General features: G+C 44.6%; 1 protein-coding gene across 2 annotated transcripts; it reads left to right on the top strand.

Moving 5' to 3' along the window:
- The first annotated feature begins 1,886 nt into the window (after nt 1-1,886).
- On the top strand, nt 1,887-21,297 carry LOC102386506 (death-associated protein 1-like). Of its 2 annotated transcripts, none has more exons than XM_006022530.2 (4): nt 1,887-2,014; nt 6,741-6,840; nt 18,769-18,811; nt 19,426-21,297. In XM_006022530.2, the coding sequence occupies exons 1-4, from the start codon at nt 1,984-1,986 to the stop codon at nt 19,543-19,545; spliced, it is 294 nt and encodes a 97-aa protein (XP_006022592.1). In that variant the 5' UTR covers nt 1,887-1,983; the 3' UTR covers nt 19,546-21,297. The 2 variants fall into 2 exon arrangements, with proteins under 2 accessions (XP_006022592.1, XP_025058664.1); XM_025202879.1 differs by lacking the exon at nt 1,887-2,014 and adding an exon at nt 3,823-3,845.
- The last annotated feature ends 2,036 nt before the right edge of the window (nt 21,298-23,333 follow it).

Raw genomic sequence — 23,333 nt, 5'->3', positions numbered from 1 at the left:
TTTTTAAGCAAGCTTTCGGGTTCAAAAACCCTTCGTCAGGCTGAGGAAGTTTCAGCAGTTGGTGTGTGCTCTTCCTGGATGGAATGAAAAGTAAAAAAGCCAGGGGCTGGGCTGGTATGCATACAAGATAGGCAGTCAGTGAAGATAGAGATTGAGGAGTCAATGGGTGAGAGATGTGCTGGGTGGGGGGGGAGAGAGAAGGGGGATGGATAGTGAAGTACCTGGGGAGTCAGATGTCAGGCAGGTTATAATGTGTCATAAATCCAATGTCTATATTTAGTCCATGATTTTTAGTGTCCAGGAGGTTGATGAAGTGGAGTTCATAGGCTTGTCTCTGAGAAGTGTTTTGCAAGTTTCCTTTGAGGATCAGGACTGAGAGACTGGAGAGAGAGTGGTTTTCTTGTGAGAAATGTGCCCCCACAGCTAACTCAGTATTCTTGTCTTTGATAGATTCCCAGTGTGCGTTCATTCTGGTGCACAGTTGTTGTCTAGTCTCTCCTACATATTTTCCATCTGGGCATTTGGTACATTAGATGAGGTATACTACATTTCTGGAGGTGCAGCTGAAAGATCTGGGAATGCTGATGGCTCTGTTGTGGGGTGTAGTAATAGTGGGGGTGGTAGAGGTGTGTTGGCAGGTTTTGCATTTCTTGTCATGGCACGGTCTGGATCCATTTGGTGTGTTCTGGGTCCGAGGAAGTTTGCTTCTGGTGATGAGGTTGGGAGGTTTGGTGCTTGTTTGAAGGCTAGGATGGGTGGCTCTGGGAAGATCTCTTTAAGAATAGGGTCTCTTTCTAGTATGGGTTGTAAATGTTTGAGGATTTTCCATACAGGTTCGAGGGAGGGGTGATACGTCATAACCAGTGGTGTGCGATTTGTCAGGGTTTATAACAAGGTCACGAGAAGACCTTGGCAGGGTCACACTGTTTTTGCTGTCCTCCAGGCTGCGCCACGGGTCCCCAAATCCATCGTCTGCCCCAGGCACTTTTTTCTTGAAACTTTGTCTGGGGCCAGATCAGTTCCCAGTTTGATGGACTGAGCAGAGCTCAATTGTTCATGTCCATGGCGCTACCACCAGCGAGCGCCCTCCCTCCCAGACCTTCAGCCTGGGGCTTCAGACACCCCCACATCCATGGCAGGCATCCTGCGTGCAAGCCCCAGGCCTGGAGGCCTTGGGGCTCAGATGCTCCCGAGTCTCACCTGCCCCGAGCCAAAGGAGCAAGCGAGAGGGAGTATGGGGGCGGGGTCAACCCCCCAGATCAGGGCTGGCTCCCAACCCCTGCCCCCGAGCAAAGCTGCCCCGTGTCCCAGCTGCCACCCCGCTCCTCCCGCCTCAGGCTGTGGGAGCCCCCCCAGCCACTGCTGCCCTGGCTGCAGTGACCGCCTCCCCATATGCTGCCAGGTCTTAAATATGAAATGATCATATTGGAAACTCGAACTTGTGGTATTTGCTGAAAGACTTGCTCACTGAAAATATATGTAAATAAGCACGCAAATAAGTGTACAGACGTCTTCTTCTTAACTGCCCACGGCTCACCGCAACGCGGCAGCGGGTCACCATCCGCACAGCTGAAGCCTTTCTTTTATTTCGAGACACGCGGCAAGCCCCCAAAGTCAGGTAACGCTTCCTGAGGCGACTTGGGCTTTGCACATGCCGCATCGAGGAGCCGCCTCACGAACGACCGCACATTGCGAGCATCGACGAGCCCGCACACAGCCCGCACGAGCGCAGCGGCTCCCGCGCAGCCCCGGAGCATTCCAACTGCACCCCACAGCTCGCCTGGCTCAGCATGACGTCGAACGCGCCTCCCCCCGCCCTTGGGAACGAGAATGGTGCGTCCTAGTCACGTGGCTTTGTTGTGACGGCTCCTGCCCGCCCCCAGCAGCTAACCGCGTCCCGACCCCCGCGCCAGGCTCGGGCCGCCACTGAGTCGCCTGCGTCCGCGCACTGCTGCCCCGGCGCCGCCACGTGCGGGGGGCGGGATGGAGACCAAGGGCGGCCACGCCCCCGCAGGTGGGAGGGGCCGGGGGCGGGGCCGTTGGAGTCCCCGGCGGTTCGTGAGGCCCCGGGGGGGTGGGTTGCGCGTGTCCGCGGGGCGGGGCCGCTCGTCACCAACGGCCTTTTCCAAAGGCTTCGCCGCCCCCCCGCCCGTTACCTCAGCCCCGGTGATCGGTGCTTCTGTCCCCAGCGCCACCTCTGTCCCCCGTGGCGGCCCAGGCCCTGGCTGTGTGGCGGGTCCCCCTGCCTGAGGCGGCGTCTCCCTGTGGGCGGAGGCGGCAGTTCGGGTCCCCACACCTGACCCAGCCGCCGGGGCCGGACTCGGGTTGGATAGGACTCTCGCTGTGTCTAGGTCCTGCCCGCTCGAAGGCCTGCGGCGCGGCCGCGGGGTCGTGGCCGACGGGAAGCGAAGGCTGTGGCACGCTGGCGCCGTGACTCCCAGCCAGGGCCCCGTGGCTGTGGGGACGCCTCGAGATCCTTTCACGCCACGCTGTTAGATGCACAGGACGTGATTCATGAGATAGACCCAGAAATCTCAAATCGCAGCCCATAGTGCTAAAAACATCCCACTCTGTTGTGGGCTGAGTTGTTTGCAACAGAAAAGAATTGCTCTATTATTTTTTCTGTAGTCAAAAAACCAAGCTAAAACTAAGAGTTGGCATTTTCTGAGGTGTCTTTAATCTAAAAAGGTTGAGAACCGCAGTGCGTGAATAGTTCAGACTCTGCCTAGGGACATGGGAGGTGTGATCCAGGGTGTGGCTCTGTCCCAGGCCGCCTGTGTGTATTTGTCCAGATGGAAGTGAGGATGATGGTCCCTCCTTTCCCTTGCCCTTGTCTCTGGTCTGTTTGGACCACAGGGGCTCTGAGGCAGGTGCTGTCTTTGCTTACTGTGTTCAGTGCCCAGCACACTGGGAGCCACCGGATCAGATGCACAGCTGAAATTCAAATAGAAGTAAGAGCCTGAGCCTTTGCTGCATGAGCTCAGCAATTTTACTGACCAGCAGTGAGAAGTGTTATGTGCGGCATGATAAGTTACACAAGTAGTAGGGTTGCCCGGACGGCTGAAATGCTTTTCAAAGAATCAGTATAGCTGGTTTAATCTGTCTTCTCACTTGTTTTCTTGCTGGAAATCTTCCCTTTCTTGCAAGTATATCCTGATTTATTGTTGTCAAATCACTTGAGCATTGGTAGTTTCTAGAAGGAAGAAGGCAAGGTGGATTTGCACCTTGTAGACTAACTAAATCAGACAGGTAAGCTTTTGTAAGCAATGAATTACTTCATCAGATGCGATGAAGGGACTGCAGAAGGCAGAGCTTTGAAACAAGGCAGTGATTTGAATACAAATGGCCTTGTTATGTGGTAATTTTGGGCCGCTCCTAGAGCTCTTTACCCTTGGATTGTCTGCACATTAACATCTGAAACTGGTTTTAAGCACTGGTTATGTGGATCAAAATTAATTCTCCAAGGCAGGATTATCTCAGATCCATGCTTGTGTTGAACTAAGTTGCAGCTATACTAGGCTACACCGTCTCGTAAACACCCAACCACTCTCCCTTTTTCCTGCTGTCCTGGATCAGGCCCACTGCCTGCTCTCAGCACCCCAGATCCCTGCTCACTGCTCATCACCCCATCCTACCCCATCCCCTATTTGCTTGTGGCTGCCTGCACTGTTTGTCCCCCGTGAAGCAGGCAGGGAAGAGTTAAACTACCTGTCCAGTGATGACTGTTGCTGCTGCCTGGGCCAGAGCAGCAGCAGCCCTGCAACAGTGTTGTGGGGAGGGGGGAAGAAAACAAGTTAACCCTTCCCTGCCTGTTCCCTTGAGATGGACAGTGCCAGCAGCCACAAGTAAGTACTGTAATGGGGGATGGGGATTTCTTGCCTTTAAGTCCTCCAAGCCCTTCCTGGCCTGATTGTGTGACTGCCTCTAGCTAGCACTAACACCAATCAACATTTGCTCACAGTGTCATGAGGCCCTTAAGGATAGAGAAGGGGGGAAACAAGGAGTGGGCGCTGCTGAGAGATAAAGGTGGGTAGAAAGAAGAGAGGGAAAAAAACAAAGCAATTAACCCATTGAGGGGTTATGAAAGCTAATCCAGGTAATGGGTTATGAATCCATAGTCTTGGTTTAGACCTGTGGGCCATATCCAGCCCACCAGTTGATTCCATCTGGACTGCGGCATCAACAGAGGCTGAAGCAGCAGGGGATGCTGGGCAATAGCAGCCCTGCCCACCCGGCACTGTACGGCAGCCTGGTAGATGAAGTCCAACCCCACAGCGCTGGGCAGGTGTGGCTGCTTTGACCCAGCAGCCCCCCCCCAAGAGTCCCACCCACCCAGCTGGCACTACTCAGCAGGGGAGGTGGGTGTTGCAGGGGTGAGGGAACTGAGCCCCTTGTCCTGCCCCCCAGCCAGGGTCTGTCCCAGTGGGTTGGGGGAGAGGTTTCAAGAGGTGGGGGTATTCCCCCCTCCCCATGTAGTCCTGCTCCATAGGAATGCAAATGCCACAGTTCCATGCCCAGTACAGTATTCCTGCTTGCTGGTGTCAGGCAAGCTGGGCAGCGGGCAGTGTGGGATGTTGGGGTAGGGGGTGGGGGGTGAGGAGGAGCAGAGATAAGAAGCTATGGCCCCAGATGGAGTCATGCATATTTAACACAGTTCAGTCTGTGGATGAATTCTTATTCTGCAGTTTCCCATTCAAGCTGTATTTTAATGTTTTGTTGTCTAAGAACAGTTACTTTGAGGTCAATAATGGAATATCCTGGGATGTTTAAGTGTCCTGCCACAGACTTTTCTGTCCTTCTGGAACTGATGTCAAATGTATGTTCATTCATTCTTTCACATAGGGATCACTCAGTCTGTCCAATGTAGACAACAGAGGGGCACTGTATGCAAGTTATGGCATATGTGATTCTGGTTGAGGAACAAACGAATCAACCTCTGAATCTGTGTTAAAATAAAAATTCTGTGTTGTTTGATCCAGCGATAATGTGGTCTGTGTTGATATGGGGGACACAGCTGGCATCTGAGTCCCGAGTAAGGTCTGGGGCCTTGGTGAGAATAGGAGTTAGGTAGTTTGTTGCTGGAAAGACTCGTCCCTTACAGCTACCTTGAGTTGGTCATCATTTTCCATGGGGGAATTGGAGGTCATTAATGATGTGTCCCAGGTGTTCAAGCTGGGGTCTGTAGCTGACAACCAAAGGGGTTACATTGTCCTTGTCATGAGGTTGGTATTGTAGCAGGTTGAAGTGGGGTCTGAGTCTGGCTCTGTTAATTTGAGTGGCTACAGTTTTAGGAAATGTAGGAAACAGAAGCATAGGAATGCTTGCGTCAGATCCTTAAGGTCTACATCCCAGTCAGTGGGATCAGAGCAGATATGGATGTGACTTAGAGCTTGGCTGTAGATGATGGATTTAACCTATAGGGAATTTGCAGGCTTGTTTAAGTTAGTAGAATTTGAGGTTAATATTCCAAAACTGAGCCCAAATCCATTACCTTCCTTGGAAGTGGCTCTATAAAGCAAATATGGTTTCTCTTTAATTCTATTGTTTATTGAAAATAGGACCAAATTCGTTGTTTCTCTGTGCTGGTAGTGCTGTCTTCTTGGGTTACATGGAAGGGGTACACTGATTTTAGTAGGCTTCATCCTAGATCTACTAATTGCCTGAGATGCAGAGGTCAAGCTGTTACAAGAGGATACTACTGATCAGGTATTAACTGAATCTCAAGCTCTCTGGTAAAATTCAGCATTGGTGTTCTTGTAATTGTGGTTTTGAAAGCTCTTTGAAAGCCTCATCACTAGGTAGAAAGCTTAGGCATCCTGCAGTCCTATAACACTGATGTGGATTATTCTTGTAATTAATAGACAAGCATGTGAATCTTTTTCATCCTGCTGCTTCTTTGTCTGTCTGATAGGGATTTCAAACTCTTTATTATTTTATATTTCATTTGCATCTACAGGCTCTAACATGCTAGACACTGTACAAACACACAATCTCTTTCTCAAAGAGTTTTACTATCTAGACTCTCAATGCATGAGAAGAAAGAAGTATTAATATCCTTGATGTATAGGTAAGGATTGAAGTCCAGGGGTATTAAGGAATTTACCATAGGTCACACAATGAGGTTTTGTCAGAGCTGCAAATTAAATCCAGACCTCCTGAGTCCCAATCTAGTGTCTCAACACTAAGAGCAGCCTTTCTTTTAACTTTTTATTTCTTTAGATCACGAAGTGAAGAAACTATTGTGGCTTCTTGAGATGCAGGGATAGCCTACTGGTTCATAAATCCACCTGAAAACAGGCAAGATCCTTGCCTGGGATGCTGAGAAACAAGTGGCCTTGTGAGAGTTGTGCACAGGGTTAACATTATTTAGTAAAAGCGTCCATGTAGCGGATTATGGGAAATTCCATGCTTCTATACAGCTTCTCCTCTTGTCTCAGAGCACTAGTGAAATGTTTCCCAGCCTTGACTGCCTCTTTCTTACAGAGCAGACACTAGCCAATATATTCAAAAGCACCAAAATTACTTGAAAACTGAAGTCCTGAAAACCTGTACACTTTGTTCCTTAATGTAGGCATGAAAAGCTAGTAGTTTGAGCAGAGAGCTTCACCAAACCAAACACTGCTTCTGTTTGGAAAGGCTTCTGGAAAGAATTGGCACCATGTCCCTTCTCCCTGCCCTGCACTGACTGCACGTGCCTATTAAAACTGGAAACTAAATGCCTTTACATATTGACTTTCTAGTGAAAGCTGGAGGGATGCGCATTGTCCAGAAGCATCACAGCAGTGGAGAGCATCTGAGCCAAGAGAGAGACAAAGATGCCAAAGACTGGGAATGTGACAGGTAAGGGGCAGAATGGCCTTTCTCTTCGGTCTTTTGTAGCAACTGCTCTTTCGAACAAGATCAGAAGTTCAGTTAGGACTGTCTTGGAGGCTTATTTTTTCTAAAACGGAAAACTTCAGGAGCCAGTTAGGGACTTCTTTCAACTTCAGCAGAGACAAAGAATGCATCAGAGACCAACTGGGTCTTTGAATCCTTAGTGCCATCTGGAGTCCTACAGTTGTAGTTTGTCTTGTAATAGCAATGCCTATCCTAGTCTAGACAGTCCGACCAACTTCATTGCACTTTATAAACCTTCCCTAACACTTAGCAGATGGTGACAGGCCATGTGCTCAATGCATGATTCTGCCATACCAACACACCAAGAGGACCCTCCTCCACATGGTTCCCATCTTTCATTTAAATCACATCCTCCCCAAGATGCCTCCTAATCTTCATAGTTTGTCAAAAACACTCAAGAGTTCCTGCTCTGGAGGAGTGTGAGTATCGTATGGCAAAACCAAGTTTGGAATGGTCCCACTGTCTGTGGAGCAGATTGGTGTTTCCTTTGACACAAAGCACTGTCCATATGAGGAGGTTTGCACACAGTAAACAAGGGCATGAACATTCTGTCTACCAGATTCAACATTTGCTCCCCGCATAGACCCTATGACCGTGCACTAGTTTACTCTGCTTTGCAAGTGGAGTAAACTGCCTTGTGCTTAGTGCCTATGAAGAATGTCTGCTCAAGGAGTTAGTGTGCAGTAAATTCACCGCTTAGTTTACTATGCATTAACTTCCCTCTGTATAAACAAGCCCTAATATGGAGAAGAGACTTGAGGAGGCTTCAGGTTCTGACATGATTGGCAGAGGCTCTACCTGGCACAGGATAGAGCATTGTTTTATAGTTTCTGCAGGCTGCAGGGATGAAACATTGTTTCATAGTCACTTGCTGACTTTAAATGAAGGCGTGGATTGTGCTTTCTCTGTGCCTTACTCAAATAAGCATAGAGCAAGGTCTGGTAAGGTTTGGGGGAGGAGAGTATTTTATTTCCTGAGATTATTTACATTTTGGGTTGTAATTTCCCCTGTGCGTGAGATGACTGGTTTTGTGGAGTCTGTACTATACAGGTGTGATGATGTGTGTCTGTCTGTTGAGTGACCCTTCAGGATGTCACACCATTAACCTTCTCCAAAGAGGTGTCTTTTCCTGTCTCAAAAATTTGTTGTGTTCGTATTTGGTTTTGGCAATGGGCCATGAAGCCATATCTCAAACCCTTCTAAATACTCAGAGGTGCAATGAAGTACATTTTAGAAGGCCCAGTGGGTAATAGCTGTTAAGATTTCACTTGACTTTTAGGGATCTCTACGTGTTTCTGTCTCCGAGGAAAAACAGATCTGGCAGGAGTTATTCCAGTTAATTGTTAACTTGAGTCCTGCCTGAAAAAGAGGCACTTGACACTGGATTGAATATACATCTATACTTTTAAATGTAGTGATACAGGTGACTGCCAGCAGTAATGTCTGTAAAATTCTTTAGTGCAAGGAGGACAAGACTTTCTTACTGAGTTAACTCAGCATAAAAATCATCTTGATGGTAAACGTTAGCATTCAGTATTCTCTCAGTGAATTAACCTCTCACCCTTTAATCCAGATAGAAAAAAAATTAAAAAGTTGAATGAATATATATTCTGCCCAGCAACCTATCTTATGTTTGAAGTTACTTGTCTGGTTGGAAAATTAGTTGGCTTTTATTTTAATTACTTACTTTCCAAACTCTCAACAGATACTTTAGACATGAGTGGGAGCATAAGGTGTATGCATAGAAATGCTCAAAATGAGTTACCAAGCTTGCAGTAAGTCAGTTTTGCTGCAAACTCCCTTCTCTTATAGCATTCAAGTTCTATATAGCAGCAAGCATTTACATCCCTGTAGCCCTCTCTTGGATTGGAAGTCCCCTTTAGAATGACCTAGGCCCTAGCAGTTCCCCTGCAGTGAACCCTTTTATAAAAAATGCCATCTCCAACAATAAGTTGTCTGCTCACTCTGGGACTCGTATAAAACAATGCTGCCCTTTCAGGAGAAATTGTATTTGTTACCCAGGTTGTCTTCTCTCTTTTCTTCAGTAAATTCAGCAAAAAAACCATTTTTTTACATGAGTCAGGAAAACTCACTGGGATTAAGCTGCTTTGAGCAGAGGTGTGGGTTTTTAATGTTTATTTTGTGTCCCAAGTCTCATCTTGCTTTTGTCTTGATTATCTTATGACTTTTCATCTTGGCGGTCAGGCTGAAGTGGCTTCTGCTGCGTTAGGATAGGTTAGTAACCACAGGAACAGGAGGAGCAGTTGGTCAACTTGTGTGAGAAGATGAGCATAAGCTTTTGTAAGTGGAGAAGTGACAAAGTCTGATTCTTTAACCCTATTGCATGTACCTACATTATGCTACTGCTTTGTTGCTGTAAGCACCCATGTAGGTGGCAGCACAGCGGGGGTGACTTTTTCGAAACATATTTTTACTTTCTGGGATGTGTGAGAAACATTTCTTGACAATACGGTTGGCACAAATATTTTTTTGAAAGGTTTTGCAGGGTGGAGTGTGCACTGTAAGCAATATCCTTTCAGGTAATAATAGGAGATGAGGTAGTAAAGAATGAATGCGGTTTTTTTGTTTTTATTCATTTAACCTCATCAAAAAGCTACTGACTGAAGGCATCTCTTCTGTGCAAACAGGAGAGGTACTGTCAAAGGTCACCCTCATGGAGCAGGGAGTTTTTGGTGTGCAGCAAACAAGTTTTATGGGGAAATTATGATATTGAATTCTTTTGTTGGTTAACTCATGAAGTATGGAATCAGCCCTTTTCATTTCCTGAATACAAGAATCTATTTGAAGGTAAAGGGTATAGAGAAGGGGTTGACAACATGTGGCCAGCGGGCCACATCTGCTCATGCAGCCTGGGGGTTTTAGCAGTGTTCCAGCAGCAGGGGACTTTACCTATACCACAGCCAGTGAATGTGGGGGTTTGCTGGTGCCATGGCAGCAAGAAGCAGAAGCACTGGCCTGCCTCAAACCTGAACCAGATTGTTCAAGCCTGCTGCTACAGAACCTTGCCAACTGCTGGCCTAGTGTATTACCGCCCCTGCTATTTGAATGTATTGGGAAAATACTGCAATCCATTAATTGGAGAGCATTGTAACTTAAGTATTAAAGATAGTGACTGCAGCTGAAGTTAAAATCTTGTTGGTCTCTGATAAATGTGATGATAATTTAATTTCTCTTCTGCATGCTTGATAAGAAATGCAACTGCAGATATCACAAAGTCTGTGTGAGATTTTAACAGCTGGTTCCTGAAATAAGCATATTTGTTAATTGGCTATCAACTGTTGGAATCTGTAACATGGGAATTGCTACCCTATCAGTAGTCTGTCTAGTCTGGCATCTCGTCTCAGAGGGTGGACTTTCGGGAAGGTGCTAGAAATTCTTTAATGGGCAGTAAAGGAATAGTCTACCCATAAAAGTTTCTTCTTTTTTGTTGACAATAATCACCTTTATGCTCTACAGCATGAGGGCTTCCTTGCTGAGTATGTTTTAAAATATTTTCTGATGTACGTTTGAATGTTCCAATCTGTATGAAAACATCTAGTTCTTTAAGTCCTACAATGAAGTCTTGGCTTAAGTGACACTGACACTGGGCATGTCTACATATGCAGTTAATGAGAATGAATAAACGCTGGCACAGTTTGTGTTGGAGTTTGTTGCTCCTGGACATGCCATTTGCACATGCATCCAGGACTGCAGCACATTGAGCTGGGGCAGTGCAGCTGTGGCTGGCAGAGGGTCCTGGGGGTCAGCCTGCCAGCCTGGGACTGCTGTGACCTGGCTCTCAGCATGCTGTGGAGGGGCTGGATGCAGCATGAGGGTGCTTGGGTGTGGGGCTAGCTGGTAGGCAGCCCCCACACTGAAGCACCCTCATGCTCCAGTTAGCCCTGTCAGCATCCACACATGTATGGCAGCACACTAAATAATGTCGCTGCAAGATAGTACTTGCGTTGCCAATTACTGTCCTACAACAGTGTTTATTAGTTTACTGTGCCCTAATAGGGACTCATGTAGATGCTGAGACTTTACTGCAGAGCTAATTAGGTAACTGCACCCACAGAGTCCCACTGAATAATTTTAGGGACTCCCCCTCCCCCAGCAGATTTCTTTTGATAAATTTTAAATCTGACATTTGAAGTTTGCTAAGTGGCTCTTGTATAACTCTGTTGCTTCCTGTTTTGATCATCTCTTCCCAGTTTCTCCACTCTTTTTATATGGAAGTATCTTCAGACTGTGTTACTTGTCTCTTAATCCCTTTAACTTCTTTCCTGAGATAGAATGGCCAGAGCAGAAAATGCAATCCCAGAGGAGGGTGTCCTGTTGCTTGGCCTTCATCGTAAAAATTGTTGCTGCTTGTCATCCCATTCTACCTGTAGAAACTGGAATGATAAGCCCTTGTTTCAAATAATGCTGGGAGAAGCATTTGACTTAACAAGATATTTGTTTGTATATATAGAAATTTGGGGGAACATTCAAAGCAGCATGAACATTCAAAGCTGCGTGAGGCTGCCCAAGTACAAGTTGCAGAACTGATATCCCACATGATGCTCAAGAAAACCTCATTGTTCTCTATATTTGCTCAGGGAGTAAAAATCCTTACATCATAGAGGACAATTTTACAATAAAGCTCCATTGACACACAAGAGCTTTAGATTTCTAGCTGTTCATTCCCCCCGGAGTTCTCTTGTTCAGTAGTCACCAACAGAAACTATATTTTGATAGCTGTATGAGTCTGCTTTCAGGTGAAGAAGCTTGACGAAACAAATGAACTCTTAAAAACAATGATTCTTTTTTCCTGGAGGTTTTGTATTAGTGAGAGAAAATAATAAAAAACCAGAATTGGTTGAAATTTTCAAAGCTGTGTAGTGATTCTGGGCTCACCATTTATCAGAAGGTGTGTAAGGGCTTTTCTTCATGGGGACACTCAAGGTAGTGAATCCAGAATGTGTTTTACATTCTAAAGTGGATGGGTTAAATTACATCAAACCTCTGTGTGGGCACTCTTCTTCAAAATTATAGTGGCCTTCATTTAGTTTTATTTTAATTCACTTCCTAAGTGAGAGTATTGGAATCAAGTTAAATCAGATTAAGATCATTATAAACCTGAAGAGGACTCTCTGCACAGAGTTGGATTGAGTTAAACTATAGATCAATATAATTAATTCACTTTGAATTCAGTTCCCTAGTTGTTCACACAAAGATAGTCCATAAATCCCTAGCCTTGTTGTGAAAATTAGAACTGCTAAATGGAAATAAAATATTCCATTTAAGTTTTGGGGGGGTGAAATCTTTTATTGGACAACATGCTCTAAATTATACAATTGGTCTGGTAGAAGATGTCTTAAAAAAGCCTTGCTTTTCAATATTTTCCACAAGGTGTCAGTATCTCTTTGAGATTTGTCAGTACTTCTTTGGAAGGCTTGTGGGCTTTTTCTGCCCAGGCCTTCACAGTGAGATCGGGTGTTTGCTCCGACACACCCTTATTCACAAGTTAGTGCCTCTGGATCCCTTCAGTCATCTAGTACAAGAGGTAGAAGGCACTAGGCAGGTACATTTGTGCTGCAGTGTGCTATAAAGAGGGTGTGCTTTGGGTTATCTGAAACAAGGTCTGACTATAGTTCTTGTGTGATGAACAGAACAATTACCAGAGTGTGTGAGTTTCTATGCTAGACCAAGGAACCACCAGTTACTGCTCCATGTGCATTGCTGTATGTGTTCCTGAAACCAGGCACAGTGTTCTCCACATTTATATACTGTTTTTAAACTTACTTCTGGTCCCTGTTTTTGTGCAGCGTTCTGCCTGTTGTGGCAGACTCCACATTTGCTGATTTATCTTATATCTAACATTACTATTGTGCTTAAAGTATATCCAGTGACTTGCATTTTTCAGTTGCTGCGTAGCCCACTTGGTGAGCTCGTTGCTTTCCTTTGAGAGGCTCCCTTTCTTTCTAGAAGGCAAAGTGTTTGTGTGTGTGTTTGTGCAAAAGGCAATCAAAGTATTTGCCTTGTAGCTAATAGTAGATTGAGCACTTTTTCAGCCAATTGGCATTTACAAACCATTGCCTAGTATTGTAGCATCATTCCAATATGCTGACCTAACTGTTCAAATTAATCATCACTGTTCCAAGATGATAATTTGAATTTGCAAAGTTGAACAGCCCCTTCTATGTTGCTGGAGGTACAGTCTAGTTATGTGGGTCTGAGCAATGTTTTCACTTAACTTTAGGACAGCTCCCACATGTTGAGGCAGTGTTAAAGCCACTGTCATTTGAAGGTGCACTTAGTGCACTCTTCTCTTAGTAGAGGTAACTGGTAACAGCCTGGCCTGGCCTGTGGCACAATGCATGCCTCAGCTCAAGCTTGTTGGGCTCTTCTCCATGGTCCCTGAAGGAAACTATCCTATTAGGTGTTTAGTGGCTGCTGAAGTCATAAGGTTCTTGATAAAAGAGTGCCTTTTGTGTTCCACGTGCAAGATTCTGTGGCCTCTGTTTTGTAGGACATCAAAGTAGGTTGTAGTGGTTTCTCTTGGCTTTAAAATATATATGTATATACTCCTGATGGTGTTGCTCTTAGTGTCATGGGTACATGTAAGCCTCTCCACCCCGTCAAGGTGGCAGTCTATGGAGAAGATTTAACATTGGAAAAACAAAGGTGCTTCACCAGCCTGCTACTGGCCAATCAACTCCCTTGGCAAAGATCCTCATTGAATAGACAGGAGCTGGAGAATGTTGAGCACTTTGCATACCTGGGCAGCCATTTCTCAAAGCAGCCCAACAGTGACAAGGAGATTCAGTACAGGATTCGAAGTGCCTGCTCTGCCTTTGGAAGACTGAATCATCATGTGTTCAATGATCATGACATCAGGACTCGAACAAAGTTCCTATTTATATAAGGCTGTGGTAATCCCAACTCTTCTATATGGCTGTGAAGCTTGGGTGACCTACAGGGATCACCTGAAAAGCCTGAAACACCATCACCAGTGCTACCTCCAGAAGATTCTTGGCATAAAGTGGGAGGATCATCACACAAATGTCAGTGTCCTCACCAGCGTTAACACCACCAGTATGGAAGCATTGGTTATTCAACATCAGTTGCAGTGGACATTGCGTGTGCATTGTGTGCGCATGACTGATGTATGTATGCCAAAGCAATTGCTGTACTTCCAACTCAGCCAAGGACAAGGGACACACCGGTGCCAGAGGGAACGCTTCAAGGCAGACATTAAGTATGGCATTGACACCACAAATTGGGAAAAACTAGCTCAGGATAGGGCTACATGGTGATGCCTTCTTGTGAGAGAAGGCACATCTTGGAGGAAAGTTGTCTCACCCTGGAGGCAGAAAAACAATAGAAACAGAAGAAAGGAAACAAGAAATCTGTGGTCGGATCCTCCCTTTAACCACCACCTGTGGTGTTTGCCAGAGGTTCCGTGACTCTAGGATCGGCCATCAACGGACTCATCTACAACCCTTTACTTGACCTGTGGGAGTGATCATCCTTGATTGCCTGTGAGGGAGCACCGCTGCTGCTGGCTACAGCTGTGACTGCTGCTGACGGGACTCCCTGCAAAGTCAGTCCTCTGGAGAGAAGAAGCAAAAGCCATAAGATGTTAATATACCAGAGGTCAGTTTCTGGAGTGGTAGAATGCAGAGAAGTTGAAGGGACACAAGGGTATGGGAGGTAGGGGAGCAGCGCACGTAAACTTCCCAGCTTCTGATATGGAACTCCCTGGAGTTGGCATGTTCAGACAGTCCCAGCCTCTGCTGGGGAAAAGAGCAGATGTGGGTTAACAGCAGTCCCATGCCCAGCTGAGGCTTCTTAAACTTGAGTCTTGAAAGATGCAGCTTCACATCTTCCTTGGCCACAAAGACGATGGCTGTGAGACTAGGCCTAGTGGGAATGGCTTGGTAGTAACCAGATATAATGGGATAGATGCATCTGTTTGTGAGGTTGGTTTGCCATCTTCTGCTTGCCTGCCTGGCAGATGAGTGCAACAGGTCCATATGTGATCACTGCAGCCTGCATAATAGCCTGAAATGAGATGCTAAACTAGGGCCTGCTTTTGACGTCTTTTTTATATTGCTTGCTATTTATGCACTTTCAAATGATCTCCAGTCTTTAAATAAATAATTTTTTAAGCCTACAGACCTCTGGTTTCTACAAGCAGTGGGGCTCACTTCCAGGTGTGGTCAGATATGCATCAGAAGCACCTGGAGCTAAATAAGTGGTACAGAATTCACAGTTATCTGATTGTTTGCCAGCACCCTTACAGTCCTTTTTAAAGAGGCTGTGAAATCTGTTAGCTAGTGCAGTGCTATTTTGTAAGACCAAATCTCTCCTACCTGTGGTTTAGGGTTATGGGGTATGAGTGTAGGCGTTTCTAGATACTCAAGGCATCTCTGAGAATGTTATATCTCTGAGGAGCACTCAGTCTAGCGAAGCGCAATAACCTCTTCAAAGGACTCTCGCATTTCTCATGGCAGAAGAGCAGAACTGTGCTGCAGCAGTCAGTACTTGTTTTCAGCTGTTGTTAAAGTCTTTGTTTTAGTCATCCAGAGAGAGAGACTCTTTTTTTCCTAGTCCTCATCTTTCCCTCCTCCCCATCACCCATATGTCACAGTAGAGATTCTTCTCTTCTTTGGCATGACCAAAAGCTAGAAAATAATGTTACAGGGGTGTAGGTTGTAGGTGTGTTGGTCTAAGGACATAGGCAGACAAAGTTCCTTGCGTGAATCTGATATATTTTATTAGACCAACCCAGATAGTTGGAAAATAATTATTAAGCAAGTTTTCGGGTTCAAAAACCCTCCGAAGGGTTCACGCAAGGAACCTTGTCTGCAGAAAATAATGTGGTGTTTCTGTTAGAGTCAACAGACTCTCCCACAAACCACCAGTTCCTTGCTCCCTGGCAGATGACTTCAGCATGGGGTGCGCTTGTGCTACGATAGCACCTGGCTTCTGAACCCTGTTGCACTGGGTGGTATGCAAACACTATACAAATATAACTGAGGGGGTGATTCCCTTCTTTATAAAATGAGCCTTATTCTAGACTGTAGACAAGATGCAAAGTGGCAGGTACGGAGAGGGGGAGCTAGGGAAGTTGCAAGATTCTGCATTCTGGCTGCACTTGTTACATAAATGTGAGAAAGTAGTAGCATGTTACAGTCAGCCGCCATTTAAAATGGGTTGTTTTGGTCCAGACACAGGCAGAAGGAGTGTTCCCACCTGCCCAATCATTGGAATGAGGTGTTTTGATAAAATGGTCTGAAACAATGTCCTGGGATCACTGTAGTGTTTGCTAGTCTGTTTCTTCCTATATCAGTGGACTCTTTTATGGGGATTCCCAGTGAGGCTGAGCAGTTGGATTCCTCATGGGTAATGTGTTTCAGGGTACTGGAATAGTCAAAAGGCAATCCATCTGGATAAAATTTTCAGAAGTGGCCAAGTTCCATTTTTTTCAAGGGTTAAAACTATACTTCTGTTGGCCTTAGGCCAAGGTTTAGAAACAAAATGGTGGGTTTTTCTGAGTAGCCTGACTTTTGGGTTACCCATCCTGACACCTCTGGTTTCTAGAAGGTGGGTGGCCAGTTTTGTCTGAAAAATGGGCCACCTTAGCTTGCTCCTAAGTAGCTGCTTGGAAATCAAATCACCCAAAAATACTAACGTCTCTTGACAGAGTAAGCCTTTGATTTTTGGATGCTGCATTTGCCTTCAAAAGTGGGACTTATGAGTCACTCTGACACTTCTGAAAGCTTTACCTTCACAAAAAATGGTATATAAGTTGGAGGTTATCAGTTGTGCCTTTTTATCTCCTCTCACTTTCACAATACTACTTGTTTTGGTTAGGGCTAACACAGGTCTCTGATTAAAATATTTTGAGTGTTGCATTTCTGAAGAACATCCCCCTCTTCAGATTTTTCGCATGAGATGGGTAGGATCTTCTAGGACAGAGGTTCCCAAACTTTTTCTTATTGTGTACCCCCATTCCAGATTTACCAGCTGTTCATGTATCCCTAGCAGCATATGGTTTATATTTAACCCCTTAAATGTTGATTATTATTACAATTAAAATTAAATCCATCTTTACACAGTTTCTCCTGCGTACCCCCCAGAGATGTCTTGCATACTCCCAGGAGTAAGTGTACCATAGTTTGGGAACCCCTAGTCTAGAACATGACTGTAATGGTGTAGAAACAGTATTTTGCAGAGGAATCTGAAAGGAGGAGTATTGAAACTCAGTTATGGAAAACCTGCTGCTCATATTTTAGGTAGAGCAACTGGGAATTCTAGCATTAGTTCTTAAGACTGACTATGGGGATCTCCTGGAATTTTTTCTGCTTTCCCATGTGTAATATGAGTAATAAATAGTTATTTGGATACCCAGTCCACTTAAGTCAATGACACCCTTGTCAGTAACATTCCCATTGCCATCACAAGGCTTTGGATCAGGGATTTAGTAAAAGAAAAGAAAGAACTTCAATATACAGGAAAAATTCATAATTTCAAATAAGATTGAAGTGTCCAAACCTTTCATTAGTTACCTAACAGCTCATCTGACTGGGCTGCATGTGTAGTGGCTTAGGACTTTTCCTCCCTGTAGCGGAAAATGCATGCCTAGCCTTGACATTTTCATGTGGAGAAATGGTAGAGCAGTGTTATTTAGCCACCCAGCTCTGTGTGCTGAACAAAATTAGGACTTTGTTGATGAACAGGTTGCACCAAGAAGGGAAAATAAATAGCCAACTGATGTCTTATTTTAGACAATTGAAGCAAAAACAAAGAGAAGTTCAAGTTTCAGTTCCCTTAATCTACAGATTTAAATTTTTTATAGAATGGTAAATACCATACACAAGGTCCTGCTTTAGCTTTTCTTTTGTGTTTTCCTTGCATGTGGTAAAAGTGAACTGAAAGTTTCTTTTCTTGCTAAGACCTGAGATTTTTATAACAACCGTTGAAATAGCAGCCACCTATTTTGTCGTAGGTGTTAATGAGAACTTCAGCTCTTGCATGAGAATATGACCCTTAACATAAATTCTTGGTGGATAGTTGAAGAGGTAACTTCTAGCCATGCTTTTAAAATGTGTATACTGTCATTCAGAATTGTCTTTGTATATGGCAGTGATCTCAAAGTCTCCAAACAAAGCCAGATTTGTTATATAAGCTTTTTCTTTTTTAATAATCAAAGGAAAAGTCTCCCATATATAGTTGCAATAATATTTAGCTTTCTCTTCTGTGCTTGTCTAAGCTTGTATCTTCTGTGAAATGTCATTCCTGTTTCATTTTCCACATGGAGGAGGAAGGGAATAGAAGTATAGAAAAGTTAAGTGACTTGCCCAAGGTCATAGAGTAGCCCAGTAGTAGGACTGGAAGTGGCTTCTAGATCACTTGAGTTCCAGTCTAGTGCCCTGCCCACTGCAGCACACTGCCTCTCTTTGTATTTGCACCTCTTAAACAGGCTTAGGAAATTGAAATTGAAGCCAGCTGAGCAGCATCCCATGCATCTGGCTTCACTTAGCACTTCCAGTTTGCTATTTCCATTTTAGTACTTCCAGTGAAACACACCAAAGAGCAAGAACTCAGGCTCAGTGAAAGGATATTCCAAGCAGGAGATGAACAGGTGGTGAATGATGAACTGTCCAGTGATTTTCTGCCTTTAAGCTGCAAACTTCTACTATGTATCTTCCTCCGTCTTCCTTGTTCTAACCTTTTTAGGGCAAATGCAGAAGAACCTAAGTGTGAACTACAAATTTTGAAAGGTTTCTTTAGAAATAAATTGTAATTTTGCTTTTAAGGTTGCTCACTTTCTACATAAAAGATAGTTCTTTGTATTTAAGTGTGTATTCTGTTCTCTTTCAGCCCCCCCAAGCAAACTCTGATTATATCAGGAGCCATAACAAGGGTAAGACTGTCTGGCAATGTATCTTATTGCTTAGTACCAAATGTAGTGTGTTGCTATTAATGCAACTAATCTTTTTACTGGATTTTTTTTTGCTATCTGTTTTCCTCCACAAGCTTGTCTCTTTTAGGAAGAACCAGAGAGATCTTTTTTTTCAAGAGCCTTTCATTTAGTTTTGTCCTACATGGGTTGGAGCATGGGGTATAAACACGGGGCATTGTATGCCAAGGTAGAAGCCAGGAGGATGTGTAAATAAGACTTGTCACCCTGTCTTTCCCACATTCTAGATGGGAAGGGATTCTAGTGTGGAAAAGGATGAAAATTTGCTTTAGGGAGATTTACAGCTCTGTAGGGCTATCTGGCTGACAAACTGTGGAAAATATGTATTATGCCATGAGAGGACGGTGCCATTCTCTCATCTCCCCCAAAAATCTGTCACCACCATTCCACATGCTGAAAAAGGCTTTTGTGAAAAAGGAAAAGTTGAAAAAGGAGGGAATCTTTGTAGTAGCCAGAATAGCTGTAGTAGGTTGCATGTAAATGTATTCCGCCCCCACCACATACATTATTTATTGGAGGTTTGACTGCCTTGTTTAAATCCAGCTGCTTCTTTTTAGGGTGACAAAGACTTCCCTCCAGCAGCGGCCCAGGTGGCACATCAGAAACCACAGCCTTGCGTGGAAAAGCTACCCCCTCACCATCACATCAATCAGCATATTCACCAGCCCCGCAAATGACCCATCTGGAAGCAGCATCTGGGACTGAAAAGGGGATGGGGAGCCAGGCCACACCTTGTGTTGGAGCTAGACAAGAGCTAGACAACATCCCTTGTATTTAGTGATGCTTGATTTGCCTTTATTTTCATTCCACCCCAGCCTCTCACCCTGACATTTGGTTGCTGTTTAGAGCTTTTAAAATATATATTTTGAAAAATATTTGTGTGCTTTTAAACACAGTTTTAGGAGGAAGGGGCACTGGTAAGCTAAAACAGTTTGTGTGTTCCTGGGGCGTTAGACGTGGATCCCAACACTTCATTGCAATTAAGGGTTTATCTTAAGTTATTGGTGCAGCTTGGAATCGCTATTTGGAATTTAGATGGTTGTGTATAAATACGGAGTCAACCCTCTTGCTTTTTAAATGGAACAGGTTGACTTCAGGGGTCTCCATGCAATGGGAGTTAGAGGATTTGTATATCTTAAGCAGTAGGATGATTTTGTGGAAGGGCTTGATATCAAACACTAATGGGGAGAGGGGAAATTAAAGGCACATGAACTGCATGCACATGAGATAGACAGTTGTCTTCTTTTGCTTCTCTGTGCTGACACCAGGTGACTTGTCAGAGCTGCCTATTGATAGGAAAGGCACCAGTAAACTGTGGTGGAGTGGTAGTTAGGTAGCAGTCCCACTAGCAGCATGAACTGTTCCAGGCTCCACTAAACAGTGAGATGACCATGTGCTCTGAAAGAGAATGTAGCTGTGTGGAAGGTTCTAAAATGGGCTAAATCCATCCTGGACCTTGTTTTCTTTTTTCCTGAAGAAGTGGGGTATAGAAAGCATCTTTTGAAGCTATAACCTGGGATTGTTGTTAAGAGTTGTGGGCTCATCAAGTTTTACAACTACAATCTGAGCTTACTCAAATCTTAGGGCCTTTCAGATCCAGATTATCAGAGTCACCTTTGAGTATCAGGGAGCTTGTTAAAGCAGGGTGTCTGTCTTTAGCTAGAGGCTAACTGGGTTCAGTGGGGTCCATTAACAGCTGCTCTCTTGATTTTAATAGAGTGGCATTTGCTTAGCTAGTTGGTGAATTAAAAAAGCCTCGATTTGTGTTCTAGAACAGTGTGGTGATATACCCTATTGCTGTCCCTTATAATTAAACACTGTGAGCAGGCTTTGAAACTGGCCTGATGCTTTAGCTGTAGGGAGACTCCATTACTGACTTGTGTTGCTTTGTGAAAGCAAAAATGAGCCTTATTCTTTAGGCATTAAGCCATAAACTGCATGGTATGTTTTCTGTTGTCATTTGGGGCTTTTTCTGTTTTGATTCCTTCATGCTGCCTCATGACTGGACTTGCAGCATTTTGTCATGGGCACTTTGTCATGAGAAAATACTTCTGTTCTGTTTGGCCTTGTGTGAATTCTTAACTGCCCGGAGAAGGCAGCCAGGGCAGTTTAGGAGACCATGGGTCTTTCTGAAAACAGAACCTTTTAGAAGCTGCTTTTTATTCTTGTATTTGACCAAACCAAACATGTGGCCCAGAGCTCTGACAGCAAACCCAAATCTTGTCTGCAGTCAGGAATTTTGCTGCATCTACAGCTGCATTTTGGGCAGCTTGTTCTTCAGACCTCGAATCATTTTCTCTTCACTGGCATGGGCCACACATATACTTTCTGGTAGGCCTGTGCAAAGCGGCTAGTATTCACTTTGGATTAGGCCGATTTGGGGGACAGTGATTTGATTTGGTGATTCGAATCACTGTCCTGAATTGAATCCGACGAATCTCCAAATTGAACAGGCCCCATCCCCTGCCCACTCTCCCAGCCCTGTCAATGGCTGCCCCACCCGGCCCCAGCATCCTGGTGCTTTAAAAAAAAAAAAAAAAAAGCCTCACCAGCTGCTGCTGGGGGGGTGGGATCCCCGCTGCCCCCCACTGCCCCATGTTGCTTGGGGGCTCTGCCATAAGCTACCAGAAGCTCTGATGGCTGCTGCAGCAACCGGTGAGTGCAGGGGTATTTTTGTTTTAAAGAGCCCGGATGCTGGGGTACACAGTGCAGGGCAGTGGGGATTGCCCCCCCGGGCCTGGCAGGAGCTGGTGAGTGCAGGCCTTTTTTTTTTTAAAGGAGCCGGGGTGCTGGGGCCGGGTGGGGCAGACATTGATGGGGCTGGGAGAGTGGATTGGGGGTGCTCAGGTAGGCCGGGGAAGCAGGCAGGGGATGGGGTCTGGCAGGTGTCCCCCCATGGTCCTCTCCCCCCTCCTCCAAACCGTCCCCCGCCCCCTAGTTATCAGCACAGAGTCTGGGCCCAGCTCCCTGCAGCGGTGAGTGGGGATTGCCTGAATCTCCGAAGCTCTCTGAATCTTTTCCAAATTGATTCAGAGAGCTTCAGATTGATTCAGAGCTTTTTATCGGTCTCACGATTTGATTTGGATTCGGAGATTCAGCTGCTGAATCGGGCCAAATCTCCTCCAGATTGAATCAGCACCTGAAGCTTCACACAGCCCTATTTTCTGACACAGTTCATATTTTAGAGGAGGTCCTGGAAGCTGCATTTGTCTCTGTGGTGTTTGGGAAGAACATGCTTTGTGTTAGGCTGACAGGGGCACATACAGATGGAGCAGATCTGGATGTTGTGTGCGCCACAGGACATCTTGAAAAATGATGCATTTGCCTGCTTGTATCTATGCTGGCAGGTTCTAGGGATGCTCTGATAATGTGTTCTCTGAACACCTGGGATCAGAATCCAGTCTGGCCTTTGCAAGTGTACAGCATGTGGCAAAATCTTGAGTGTTGTTCTGTTACTGATGTTGTGACTTCTCCAACAAAGGAAGCGTCTTAATTCACAGCTTAAATTTTATCACTGTTCAAAGCAAAAATGTTTCTTTTCTGTTATTTAAAAATATTTAAGCTGGTTTGGCTTTGTTCATAACCATTTGTTGTGGTTTGTTTGTGCTTTTTTTTTAACTGTTGGTGGGATCTTTGTACTGAGCTATAAGTAACTGAATATTTTATAAGATGTGGTTAATCTTTTAAAATGTTTCTATTTTCAGTAGTAAAACAATAAATGTTGCTGGACAGAGAATCCTTTGCCTCATCATTTGCTTTTGGTGTGTTGTGTTAGTAGTGCTTGGCCACTTCCATGTTACAGTGGCATACTTTCATTTTTTTATGTATCCATTGTGATGTTTGCACCACAATGCTACTATAGTGAAGGGTTAAAGTATTGCAGGATGAAAATTGCAAGTTACAGAAGGCAATTTTATAAAGGATATTGACCCTTGTGCTTCAGGGCATGAATCAATCATCGAGATTTGGAAAAGTTTTTTTTTTCCCCTAGGTGCAGGTTATCTGGTACTGGACTCTGTCTGAGATGGAGACTGGACGAGATACACAACTGGTCTGATTTTTTTTTATGGTATATTTTTCTGTTTCCTACATTTTATTTTTGAATCCAGGTGAATTCTAGCAGTAGCTTTGTGGTCGTTGTCTCTTTATGTAAATAGTTTCCATCAAGTGATTGAAAAAACGTTTCGTTGCTGTTTTGTTTTTTTTTAATTAGACATAAACATGTTTTACCAATACAAAATCCTTGTACACAAAAGCAGAAAACAAGATACCATCAGACACACCCATATTAGAGCAGCATTGACATAAATGGATTCTGAGTTAGAATAAGGATAAAACTCCACTATTTTAAATATATCAGTGACTTGTTAAAGCTATTTTCACCAATAGATGAAGGAAAGATAAGATGTCAATTAAGGCCATTACACATTATTTTCCTACAGGTTGCTGTTGGTTTGAGCAAAGG

This window comes from Alligator sinensis, unplaced genomic scaffold (assembly GCF_000455745.1).
Source record: "Alligator sinensis unplaced genomic scaffold, ASM45574v1 scaffold886_1, whole genome shotgun sequence".
Taxonomy (NCBI): domain Eukaryota; kingdom Metazoa; phylum Chordata; order Crocodylia; family Alligatoridae; genus Alligator; species Alligator sinensis.
Note: the sequence above shows the minus strand (reverse complement) of the source record. Positions and strands in the feature narration are given on the sequence as shown.

What these genes read in the sequence shown, in the direction of transcription:
- LOC102386506 (XM_006022530.2), top strand. Translation starts at nt 1,984, where the DNA reads ATGGAGACCAAGGGCGGCCACGCCCCCGCAG. An exon ending in AAAGACTGGGAATGTGACAG is followed by an intron (nt 6,841 to 18,768) that starts GTAAGGGGCAGA and finishes GTTCTCTTTCAG; the next exon opens with CCCCCCCAAGCAAACTCTGA. An exon ending in TATCAGGAGCCATAACAAGG is followed by an intron (nt 18,812 to 19,425) that starts GTAAGACTGTCT and finishes GCTTCTTTTTAG; the next exon opens with GGTGACAAAGACTTCCCTCC.